Source organism: Molossus molossus, unplaced genomic scaffold (genome assembly GCF_014108415.1).
Source record: "Molossus molossus isolate mMolMol1 unplaced genomic scaffold, mMolMol1.p scaffold_m16_p_23, whole genome shotgun sequence".
Lineage (NCBI taxonomy): Eukaryota > Metazoa > Chordata > Mammalia > Chiroptera > Molossidae > Molossus > Molossus molossus.
Window position 1 is genome coordinate 25,779,137 of NW_023425359.1, and position 12,017 is coordinate 25,791,153.

At 63.1% G+C, this 12,017-nt stretch overlaps 1 protein-coding gene across 1 annotated transcript; it reads right to left on the reverse strand.

Annotated features, from left to right (window-relative positions):
* Nucleotides 1-362: 362 nt before the first annotated feature.
* Nucleotides 363-5,342, reverse strand: SYT2 (synaptotagmin 2). The gene is made up of 8 exons (XM_036277590.1): nucleotides 5,159-5,342; nucleotides 4,155-4,321; nucleotides 3,001-3,120; nucleotides 2,556-2,723; nucleotides 2,156-2,323; nucleotides 1,368-1,485; nucleotides 661-794; nucleotides 363-569 (listed from the first exon to the last, which is right to left on the reverse strand). Exons 1-8 carry the CDS (start codon nucleotides 5,334-5,336, stop codon nucleotides 363-365), a joined length of 1,260 nt encoding a protein of 419 aa, XP_036133483.1. The 5' UTR covers nucleotides 5,337-5,342.
* Nucleotides 5,343-12,017: the final 6,675 nt, after the last annotated feature.

Below are 12,017 nucleotides of genomic sequence, written 5' to 3' on the forward strand. Positions count from 1 at the left end.
GGTGTCGCCTTCCTGACAGGAGGCCGGAAGTGCCCTGTCCTTGGTCCAGAACACAGAACTCGGGACGTGCTGCGACTCTGCCACAAGGGGGCGCCGCTCCGGTGAGGCTTAAGTGAAGCGTGGCCTTGAGGGGACGGACGGGCATGCAGCGGGCAGCGCCTGGGACGGACGGGGGCCAGGGTCCGGTCCCGCGCAGGGGTGCTCCCCGCAGAGCCACCAGAGGGAAGCGTCTTTAAAAAGACAAAAGGGAGGGAGACGAGGGCGCGACCATGAACAGATGGAGGGGCTCCAGGGGCGGGACTGAGGTATTGAGAGCTCTGGCCTCGTCCAGTCCGAGCCGGCGGCGCAGGTCCGCGCGGCGGCTACTTGTTCTTGCCCAGCAGAGCGTCCACCTCCTCCTCGGGCTTCAGCGAGTGCCACTGGGCGATGGGCCTCCGGGGGTTGGCCAGCATGTCCGACCAGTGCCGCAGCTCCGTGCCCGTGGCGTTGCTGCCCACAAAGATCTTGCCAATGGCCTCGTTCTTGCCCAGCTTGTCGTAGTCCAGCACGGTGACCACCACCTGGACTTTCTGTGCGAAACGAGGGAGGGCAGGGTTGGCTCCCGCGACCGAACGTCTCCCCTCCGCCCAGACGGCCGCGCGCGCCCCGAGGCCCGGGCACCTGGATCTGCTCGAAGGGGATCTCGAAGCTGAAGGACTCGTTGAAGTAGGGGTTCAGGGTCTTCTTCTTCACTGTCGTCTTCTTCTTCTTCAGCCGCTTGCCGTTCTGCATCAGGTGGATCTTCACGTAGGGGTCTGCATGGGGAGAGCAGCCCAGAGGTGCCCCCGCTCCTCCCCGCGGCCGTGCCAGCTGCCCCGTTCGGGGCCCCAGGCCTGGTCTCCCTTGAAGACCACCTCTGCCCCCCTGTGGCTGCTGCGGGCATTGCATGAGGCCCCCTGAGCCCGCCAGGCCCTGGGCAAGTGTGAGGCTGCCTGAGGTCCCCACCCCACCTCGTCCTCCCCACCTGGCAGGTGAGAAACTGAGGCCCACAGAAGAGACCTGCCCTGCCCCAGGTCACTGGGTCAGCGACAGGACTGGGCTGGCAGCCAGACGGTGGGTCCCACCAGAACATGCAGCCTGCGCTGTGGGCAGGCCCACCCAGAGCACTCCCCTCCCCCAGCCCTTCCAGGGACAAGTGCCCCGACTGTGGACTGTGGGGGCAGCGCAGACAGCCGCCCATTCCCTACAGGGGAGCCCAGGGGCGGCTCAGGGCTGGCTGGGGGCCTCAGAGGGGGGGCTGGGGGAGCCTGCGGCAGGCCTGTCCTCGGGACCCAGACAGGAGCCTGACGTCTGCGCCCCCAGGGGACGCGCTGGAGCTCTGCGGGTACCTGACAGGCCGCCCACGTCCATCTTCTTCAGGTTCTTGGCCTCCAGGATGCACACGGTGAGCTTCCCGGCCGTGGGCACGTACCGCAGGGAGGTGCAGATGTCGCCCAGCTTCTCTGGCTGTCGGGGGAGACACCAGCCCTGGTCACCTCAGCCCCCAGTGCCTCCAGCATGGCCGCCCCAGGCGCCACATTGGAGGGCTGAGGGGTGCCGGGCGGGTGGACAGATGCGGGTGCGGAGACTTTTCCTTATGTCACTGTCACTGCGACTCCTTCAGGCAGACAGGGCGGAGTCCTCGGAGCAGTGACAGACGGACAGATGGACAGAGGGAGGATGTGCTCAGCGCCCCACAGCTGTGCCCGGGGGCAGGGAGAGAGCCGGGCTCCTGACTCCTAAGGTCTCTGCCAGCCCAGGTGCGGACACAGCCTCAGAGACGGGCTCCACCCGCCACCTGCGGCTCAGGTGTGGGCCCTCGCTTGCGGCGCGTGTCCCCGGGAGGTGCTCAGAGCCTCTCCCCCCACCACAGCTGGGGCCTCTGGGCACACTGCAGGGCTTGGCCAGGACAGACGGCAAGCCTGGACACAGCTTGACAAATCTAAGGGAGTGAGGATGAGCTCCCAGCTGAGAATCCTTCAGAACGTGGGCTTTCCTCGTGGGTAAACTGAGGCACAGAGCCCTGATCACTCGTCCTCACCTGCAGGCTGAAGAGGGGGCCCAGGCCCCAGGAGATGAAGCGAGGAGCCCAGGGTCTCACAGCGGGACCCTAACCCGGCCCGGTCTCTGTCCTCACCTCCTCCTTCTCCCCACCCTGCAGGTCCCTCCACTCCTCGATGGGCTGGCCGAGATCCACGGTGTTCATGGGCACCTTCACCTCCCCGATGATGTCGTGTTTGGAGAAGCGGTCGAAGTCGTAGATGGCCATCACCAGGGTCTTGCCCCCCAGCTCCTGGTATGGTACCTGCAGGACACAGGCAGGGGCAGAGGGTCAGAGCAGCTCACCCCCCACAGGAGCCGCTGTGGGCAGGTCCCAGCTCCCTCCACACTGCCCACAGGACTCCAGTGAGTCTGTGGAGACAGAGGACCCAGGCTCTGAGGAAACACTGGGGCACCGTCCAGCCGCCCTTGAGCTGAGGGTGAGCGGGAGGCAGGAGAGATGGACGCAGCCCATCCATTGCCCTCCACGTCATCACCTTGAAGGTGAAGGTTTCGTTGAAGGCAGGGTTCAGCGTCTTCCGATGGACTTTGGTCTCATATTTCTTCTTCTTGTCTGGAAGGAGGAAGACTTTGACGTAAGGGTCTGAGGTGCCGCCCATGTCCAGGGCGGGCAGTTCCGCGGCCTGCAGAACGCCGACGGTGAGCTGTGGAGACAGCGAGGCCGGCCTGAGTCTGGGACCCCAGCACCAGCAGCCTCCCAGAGGCCAGCAGCTGGGGCGGGGGCAGGAGTAGGTTCCCTCCACCACCAACCCCCCGGGAACTCGGAATGACACAGGGGTCCCCGCAGTTGAGAGGTCACCAGCTGGCCAAACTGGGCAGGTTGATCGAGAGCAGGCTGGCCATGGCCCTTCCCCAGAGCCCGGTGAGCCGGGTCTGTGCCCGCCCTCCATGGGGGGTGGTGTCCATCCCTCCGGCCCACACCTGGTTGGCCTGGAAGTCATAGTCCAGGGAGAACTGCAGCTTGCCCAGGTTCTCTGGCTCCTTCTCCTCCTCTCCCTCCCCCTCTCCCTCCGTGAGACCGGTTTCTGCGTCGTCATCGTCCTGGGGGGGCTTCAGAGAGAGGGACAGAATCAGGGGAGAACAGCAGCCGGCTCAGCGCAGGGGCAATGGGAGAGGCCCTGTGCGGCTCTGGCTCAGAGCTGGTGTTGGGACGGACGGGAACTGGGGGGGGGGCAATCCCCCTGAGCATGCCCCATGCCTCCCTCCCTGCAGGGCCAGCATTTCCCTTGTCAGCCCCCCAATAATTCGCCCAGCTCAGGCCTCACCCACCCTGGGCAAGACATACCGGGCATCAGTCCAGGAACAGGTGGTCCATGGGGGTGGGGAGGAAAGAAGAAAGAATGTGGTTGAGAAAAAATCCTCTGCTCAGACCAGCCTGGGTCACAGCCAAAGGGACACCAGGCTGGACTGCGCCTGAGCATCCCTGGAGCCCCCGGTCCCCAACACTGCAGACCCCTCCCCCCCACACACATATACATGTGCGCACACAAGCACACACACACATACACGTGTGCACACATGCACACACATAAACACGTGCGCACACATGCACACATATATATGTGCACACGCACGCACACACACACACAGGCAGTCTGCTGCCTTGAGCAAGAAACTACCCGTCACCCCAGTGGGGAAAAGTGGACTCAGGGGCCACTTTTATGTGCAGACTTCGAAGGAGAAACCTGGGACCTTCCAGCTGACCAGCCCAAAGGACGGGTGAATAATGACAGAACTGCAGACAAACTGCACTTTGGTGTCTAGTCCGAGTCACCACCCGCCCCCAGGAAAGGCTACTGGTGGTGGGGTCTCTCTCCCAACATTCGTCCCCACAGCCTCCTGGGGTGGACGCCCGTCCGCTCCTCTGCTCCTGCCAGGACGGCCCCCACACGGCCCCGCCCACCAGCACCTGGGTAGACAGGTGAAGCTGCAGATGTCGCCAGTGGGGACCGCACAGTCTGGAGGGGACCCGGGGTGGCTGCAGAGCCCGCGGCCTTGTTTGGCCCCTGGGGGTAGGGGCGCGGCCGTCCCCCACTCCCCCACCCCTCGCTGCCCGCCCGCCCCGCCCGCCCTACCTGCCCGCCCTGCATGTCCTTCATGCTCATGGCGTTCTTGGCGCCTTTGCCCTTCTCCTTCTTGTTCTTCTTCTTCCGGCAGCAGCACTTCTTGCAGATGCAGAAGCAGCAGGTGAGGAGCAGGAGGCCGGTCACCACGGCGATGGCGATCAGCGCCCAGGGCGGCACTGCCCACAGGAGAGCCCAGTGGTCAGCAGGGCTCGCCCAGCCCACACCACCAACCACACGCTCCTGAGTACGTGCCCGGCCCACCTTCCCGAGGTGCCCAGCCCACTGCCCCGCCACCCCGCCAATGGGAGATGGCCCCCAGGCTGAACAAGCGGAAGGGGGGGCTGGACTCTGCGTGGCGACCAGGATGACCTACGTACGACCTGGTCGAATTGCAGAGGACGGTACAGTCCTCCGGGGCAGGGCGGGAGGAGCCTCCACCCCACCCCGGGCCCAGGAGCAGGGGCTCTGGCTGCCGTCCGCCCGGGGTCCTGCACCAGTCCCGCCGGTGAGGCTGCCCCCTGAGGGGGGGCTCTGTCTCCCACAGACTCAGCTAGGAATTCAGAAGGCAGGGGGCACTGTAACTCTATGTGCACCTGAAACCAATACAATAAAGTCGTAACTATACAGAGAGCATCCCCAAAAAGGTAGACACAACTTTGAATAATTGTAAAGCTCATGTTCATTAAAATACATCTTATTTTCCAAACGTCAGCGAATCTGCGGAGACCTGTGTGCGCTTCTGGGGACACTCTGTGTACAGGAAAAGCTTTCACCGTCTCGGAGTGTGATGGGGCCTGAACGACAGTTCCACAGTTCTTCATCTCCTGACACTTTTCTAAGTTGTGTAAGAACTTTTTCCTGGGAGGCTGGTTCACAGACTCCCTTGCTGCCTTCAGTAAGCCAGTCCACACCCCATTAGTGAGGGGTGCCCCGATAACGCAGCCCAAACCCGAAGTTAGGAAAGAACCCAGCCAGCCGGGCCCTGTGCCCCACCCCGTCTGAGGGGCACTCACGGGGGATCTTGTTCATCTCGTTGAAGAACTTCTCCTTCAGCTTCGCGAACATGTCCTCCTTGCTCTCCCCAGCACCCCCACTCTCGGTGGAGTTGCTCACGGGCCCAACGGGCATTGTCGCTGTGGTGGCGGCAGGAGCCGCCTCGGGCTCCTGGTTCTTCTTGAAGATGTTCCACATGGCGGCGAGGGGGCGGCTGTGGGGGGGGAGCAGTGAGCCCTCCAGGGCCCTCCAGGGCCCTCCCAGCTGTTCCCAGCCCAGCAGCCCCTCCGAGCACCTGGACCTGGACCTGGACCCCTCCTCCTGCAGGCCCACAGGGCTCCCGGCTCCAGCGCAGGGAGGTGACCCCCGCGTCCCCCACCATGTAATTCTCTCCACAGCACTTGTCACCGACACGATTTTATCTGTTGTCTGCCCTTCACTAGAATGTAAGACCCACGAGTGCAGGGACCTGGACAGCACGTGGTAGGTGCTCAGTGAGGAACGGCCCAGCGGAGGCCTCGGCTCTGGGATGCGACCTTGCCCAGCCCTGAACAACTGTGGTATCCGCACCACGGCCACCGCAGACACTTGTTAAAAACAAAGGGTCGTAGCCCTGGCCGGTTTGGCTCAGCGGTTAGAGCGTCGGGCCTGCGGTCCTGAGAGACCCGGGTTTGGTTCCCGCTAAGGGCATGTACGTTGGTTGCAGTTTGTCCCCGGCCCTGGTCGGTCGTGCGGGTGGCAGCCACTCAATGTGTTTCTTTCACATCGATGTTTCTCTCTCTCTCTCTGTTCCTCTCTCTCCCTCCCACTCTACCTGAACAAAAAATGGAAAAATGTCCTCGGGTGAGGATAATAAAAAAAAAAAAGGTCGTATTCCCTCTTTGGATCAGCCTAAGGGGTATCTCACCCCACCTGCTGAGGATACAAATCAAAGACACACAAATATGCACAACCAATCCACACGGACACTGGGCTGGGGAGGTGGGGGGGCCAGTGGGAAAAAGGGGGACATCTGTAACACTTTCAGCAATATGTGAGCTGTATGATTTGGAACTACCAAAATTCAAATTCTATGGCCACGAAACTCAGTCTCTGCGAAAGAAAATGAAAACAATTCAGAGATGCAGAGGGGTCAGCACCCATTCTCAAGACTCCGGTGGGAAAAGAGGCCCAGAGAGGTGAGGGGGTCCAAGGCCCCACAGCGCACGCTCCTTCCCGCAGCGCGGCCGCCTGGGCCCCAGGGCGATGGCTCAGCCAGGGCTCCGGGCTCAGGCATTGGAGCAGGTCCCTTTGCAGGCCCCCTCCCGCTCAGGCTGCAGTCCTGGGACGGTGGCAGCTGAGAGCTGAGGATGATAAATGACCTGGGGCTCCAGGGGCCCAGAACAGAGTGAGCACTCTGTCTGCTCAGAGCTGCGGAGCGGGAAAGCGTGAAACAGGCCATTAGGCAGATGCCGCGCTGAGCGGGGGCTGGCGGAGGCGCCCGCTGTGCTGGCCGCGTGGGTCAGGTCTGCACTGGGTGGCAGGACCCGGCGAGGTGGCGGGTACGGTCCTTGCACACTCATGTCTGAGCACTAGTGAGCAGCCACGGGGACCAGCCACGTACACCTGCCTCAAAGGACTAACCAGTTAGAGGTCGCGTTGCAGAGGATGGGACACCCCTGAGCTCAAACACCGGCGGTGAAGAGCCCGTTGCACTCCTGGGTCTAGACTGACGGGAAACCCCACGGAGGGGGTCGGACTGAAGGCTGGGATGGTGAGACAACGAGAAGCCAGGGGGACAGGACGCCGCCCTCTGCGTGTGTGCAGGCGCCGCACTCACAGACGGAAGCGGGTTGGCCGGCTGGACACTCGCCCAGGGCGCAGGCCAACCAAGCTCAGCGCTTAAGTGAACATTCGTGTCATTTTTTGGACCCACTGGCCCTGGGGGACAGAAGATCAAGTTTTAATGAATTAATTTTCAGGCACATTTTGAAAATGAATTACTGCGTCTCTGAGTTCCCTGCGTGCCAAGGCGGGTACGCACCCACGCCAGGGCGCCCGGGAGCTGGAAAGTCTTTCCAGTGTCTAACTTTAGTCTCTCCTGCTGTCGCGACTTGTTTTCCTCCTCCTACAACGAGGCTGAGCTCGGCAGATCCCGGCCTGGAGAGGAGGCCGGCGGAGGCCTGAGGCTCAGAGCCTGAAGGCCGGCCGGCCGGTGTCTCCCCGGTGCCCCGCTCGCTGCACTGTGGGGCCTCCAGCCTGTGAGTCTCCCTGTGTGCACCCCTCAGTGAGGGTTCACCCCCTGCTCTGCTGGCCTGGCCCTCAGCACCGCACACCTGCCGGAGGTTTCTCTCTGCACCTAGAATCTGGGCGTGGGTACTTTTGGGAGCTCGGGTGACCCTGCAGGAAAACGCAGAAGGAAGCCCTTGTATGGAAATGAAGAAACCAAGGCCCCAGAGGGGTGTGGGTCCCGCCCTGTCACACAAACAACAGGCTGGATGTGGCTCACCACCCCCACCCTACCCCCCACGGCCTGCTCTAGGTAGCCCCAGCGAGCCCTTCGGTGATGCCCAATCTTGGACAGCTCTTGTGGGGGTGAGGAGGGCGGGGTAGGAATGTCCCCATGCCACCCAGCAGGACCACAGCTTGAACCAGGCACAGTGCACCCCACCGAGGGGAAGCTGCTGAGTCATGGCCCGTCCCGCTGAGCCGCCTGCTGCGTCAGCCCAGGGGCTCCTTCTGCCCCCACACCTTCCCTCCGGGCTTGGAGCCCTGGGCCTGCACGGGGTCCCCACTGCCTCGCACCCTGCAGGCAGGGTCCCTCAGGGCCGAGCGCCAGGATGCTTGGGGGCAGGCTGGAAAGGGTGGGGTCCCCGAATGGTGACGGAGTGGGGGACACAGGGAAGCTTGAGGACCAGCAGGCTCTGGAAAGCTGGGGCCTTGGGGGTCCTGGGTGAGTGCGAGCTGTGTGAGGCAGGGAGTGGGCCTTGGGAGCTGGGGACTGGGGGGCTCGGCAGGGGTTGAGACACAGATGGATGAGCCCGGAGGACAGTCTGTTCCCTGCCCTCCCAGACCTGGCGGCCCGGGAGAGGTGCCACTCACTCCACCCAGACAGACGCCCTTATTGACAGCGCCTCTGACAGGCCGCAGCCTCCGGGAATGAAAGTGGGTCAAGCCAGCCCTGGGGGCACAATTATATTCCCCGGAGAAGCCACTTCCTCCCCCCCCAACCTGGGGGCAGGAACAGGAAACCAGGTGGGGGGGAGCCAAGGCCTCAAATGCCAACAGGCTGGAGGAGGGAAGAGACTCGGGGAAAATTCCAAATTGGAAAATCCCAGTGTGGCATTCTACTGGGTCCCGCCTAGGGGGCCTCGGAAGGAGCCGGGGAGCGGGTGGCAGACTAGGTCTGACCTGCAGGTCCCAGAACCCGGCCTCCGGTCGGCTGGCTCTGCCCTGGCGGCCGCGTGGGCTCGGGCCGGCGGCTTCTCCACCTGAACCAGAATGAGAAGGGACCCTGCCTCCCAGGGTCGTGGGGCCCGGGACAATGCGGGGCAGTGTGACAGGTGCCCGCTTCCCTTCCTGAGGGGCCGGCCAGGCCACAGCGCGCACACGGGAGGCTCCGGGGGCAGAGGTGTGGGCCTTTCCCAATGACCCGGGGTACGCCCAGCACTTGCGGGGGCTGCAGGGCCCCCTCTGAGCCACTGCCCTGTCCCAGCTCTGCCCAGCCTGTGGCCCCCCTCCAGCGGGCCTGCCCTGCCCTGCCGGCCTCGCTGGTCTCCGAGCTCAGCCTTGCAGCCTTGAAGACGGGCTGCTGGGCTGGGTTTGCTCTTGTTTCCAAGTTCTTCTTGCGTGAGGGTCTGACCCTGTCCTCCCAGAGCAGGGACAGTTCCTCCTCCGGCCACTGCAGGAGGGGCCTGCTGGGGGGGTGGCTCGGAGAGAGCAGCCCCCTGCCGTCACCTGGGGAGAGTGTGCAGGCAGGACCCAGAGACAGGAACATCCACATTGAGAGGGTTCCCAGGGAGAGAAACCACAGGCAGGGTGAGGGGGACACCCACCAATGAGCCAGGCAGGCACCTGCTGAGTCCCAGCTACACCTCAGTCACAAGGCAACGCAGCGGAGCAGGAGCCTGACCGAGGACCCAAGGTGGGCAGGCGCTCTGTGGTGCTGGGGTGCAGGGTACACAGGGGCTCCTGCTGGGAAGATGGGGCCAAACTCCAAGGATCAGGGAGCACGGCGCTGGGAGGCTTCCCGGAAGAGGAGAGCTGAGCCCAGGGGCTAGGGAGGAGCTGGCGGATGGGATGGGACCACTCAGCCAGGACCCTGGAAGCCAGCGGACTCCGCAGGCGGGTAATTCAGCAGCATCCCACCCAGAGGGCCATCCCATGGCCGGAAGTCCTTCCTCGTACCGCCCCTGAGCCTTCCTGCTGCAGGGTAGCCCGGACCCTCCTAAAAGGTGCAATATCACCAGCCGGGCAGCATCACAAAAGCCAGAAAAGCAGCCCTGGCCGGTTTGGCTCAGCGGTTGGAGCGTCGGCCTGCGGTCCAGGGAGACCCGGGTTCGGTTCCCGCTAAGGGCATGTACCTCGGTTGCAGTTTGTCCCCGGCCCTGGTTGGGGTCGCGTGGGTGGCAGCCACTCGATGTGTCCCTTTCACATCGATGTTTCTCTCTCTCTCCCTCCCTCTCTATCTGAACAAAATATGGAAAAATGTCCTCGGGTGAGGATTAAAAAAATCAAAAGCCAAAAAGCAGCTGACAACTGCCGAGAGTTCGAGAATGTCATTCCAGCTGAGGAGGAGCTGTGGGCTCTGGGCCTCCCACCCAGACCCCTCACCTCCGGACACAGCACAGGGCGCAGGTGCAGAGGAGGAGAGACAGTGAGACAGGCCGGAGACAGGACTCTGCTGGGGGGGGGGCAGCCCTCGTGGCTGCACAGAGGCCCGCAGGCCTCCGCCCCGGAGCAGGGTCACCTGGGAGCTGGGCTGGGGGGTGTGGCAAAGCGCAGGACACACAGGGCTCCTGAGCATGTCCCTCGGAAGTCGCGTGCTCCGGGTCCAGGCGCTGCAGCCGCCCGCATCCCACGCCGGATGACTTCCCACCACGGGGCAGCATCGGCCTTTGTTCTCCCGGTGTAGCCAGTGGCCTGGGAACCGAGGGGGCCTGTCTCCCCTCTCGGAGGGCCTGGCTGTCAGCAGGGCCATGGACACGGGCCAGGAAAGGAAGAACACCCGGTCCTACAACCTCTGTCCTGCCCCTCGCCCGGGCCCACTGGTTCCGTCCCCACAGGTGGGGTCTGGGACCCAGACCAGCAGCGAGGAAGGTATGGCCAGGAAACGGGTCTCTGACTCTGGGCCACCGTGCAGTAGTCCTTTTGGGGGGCGTCAGTGTTCCAATCTGACAAATGGGAACGCTGGCCTTGCCGATCTCGGCATCCGGCTCCGGAGGCACCTCCCACCAGCGGCCCTGTCCTGCTGCAGCGAGACTTCGTACCTCGCACTCTGACCTTGGAAGGGATGGAAAACCGCTCAGTGCACAGTGGACAGAGTGGACGGGGCACTGAGCTCAGGGTCCCCAACGGCAGGTGCAGCCCTTCTCCAGGGCTAACATGCTGTGTGGTGCTGGGCAAGATGCACCCCTCCCCGAGCCTCAGTTTCCCCATAATCAGAACTGGAGGCCTGAGGAGATGACACCATCGGGCCCTGTCCAGGCCTCCTGCTGTGGTTCCTCACCTAGCTCCGCCCTTCCCTCCGAGGCCTCTCTCCTCGGGGCCCCTTGCCCCCCTCACCACCAGGAGCCTCAGTGAACCCCAGGCTCTGCTCCGACAGACCTAGCCTCGGCTCCAGCCCCAGGGGTGAGCGCCCCCTTCCACAGGCCCTGGGACAAGGCCAGGGCAGGTGAACTCCTGCAGCCCACCGCCCGGGGACAGCGAGAAAGGGTACGGGAATCAGGGCACTTTCCTGAAAGCCTGTGATAGTGATGACTGCAGGCTCCGTCCCGACCTTCCTGTTCGTCTGAGCTGCCTAGGAAGTAGGTAATGATCCCCTTTCACAATGAGATAACTGAGGCTCAGAGAGGTTCGGTGACTTGCCCCAAGTCACACAGCTAATACAGAGAGAGCAAGGTGAGAACCTGGATCTGTCTGCCTGCAAAGCCTTGGTTTTTGTTTTGTTGTTTTTTTTTCTCTAATGATTTTAGAGAGGGAGGAAGGGAGAGGGAGAGAGAAACATCAATGAGAGAGAACATTGATTGGCCACCTCCTGCGTGCCCCCCACTGGGGATCAGGTCCACAACCTGGGCATGTGCTCTGACCAGGAATCGAACCGTGACCTCGGTGCAGGGGTCGACGCTCAACCACTGAGCCACACCGGCCGGAGGAGCCTTGGTTCTTAACCATCAGCATGGCCACTGAGAACACGTCATTGCCTTTCCAGGCTGTCACAGTACTGGGGGCAGTGAGCGAGGCCCAAATGATGACCACAAGCCTCCCATCCCCCTCCCTGTCTCCTCAGCAAAGGCAGGACCAACAGGATCAGAACTGATTTATCTAAACCAACCTTTCACTCTACAAATGAGGAGACAGGCGTAGGTGTGGGACCTGTGTGCGGTCACACAGCACAGTTCTGCCAACCCCACCAGAACACCCCCGTCTGGGCTGGCATCCTGGGACCCGGGGAGTGCCCCGCGGCCCAGCCAGTGCCCCTGCCTGGGTGCAGATGGGCCTCCGGCCACCACTGGAAGGCCCAGCCTCACCCTCAGGGCCTCGGTCAGCTCAGGGGCAGGAAGATGGAGTGGGAGGACAAAGAGTTGTGAGACTGTCTCAAAGTGGAGCAGTTTCTTTCCCATTAAAATACTGCTGCAGAGAGACAGAGACAGAGAGGGACGGGGGGGGGGGGGGGGGGCT

Bases quoted from the DNA above. Each gene is read 5' to 3' on its own strand.
- SYT2 (XM_036277590.1), bottom strand. From the start codon at position 5,336: ATGTGGAACATCTTCAAGAAGAACCAGGAGCCCGAGGCGGCTCCTGCC. The intron at 2,724-3,000 runs GTGTGGGCCGGA...CTGTCTCCACAG, and splicing joins ATGACTTCCAGGCCAACCAG to CTCACCGTCGGCGTTCTGCA. The intron at 570-660 runs GTGCCCGGGCCT...CGTTTCGCACAG, and splicing joins TCCCCTTCGAGCAGATCCAG to AAAGTCCAGGTGGTGGTCAC.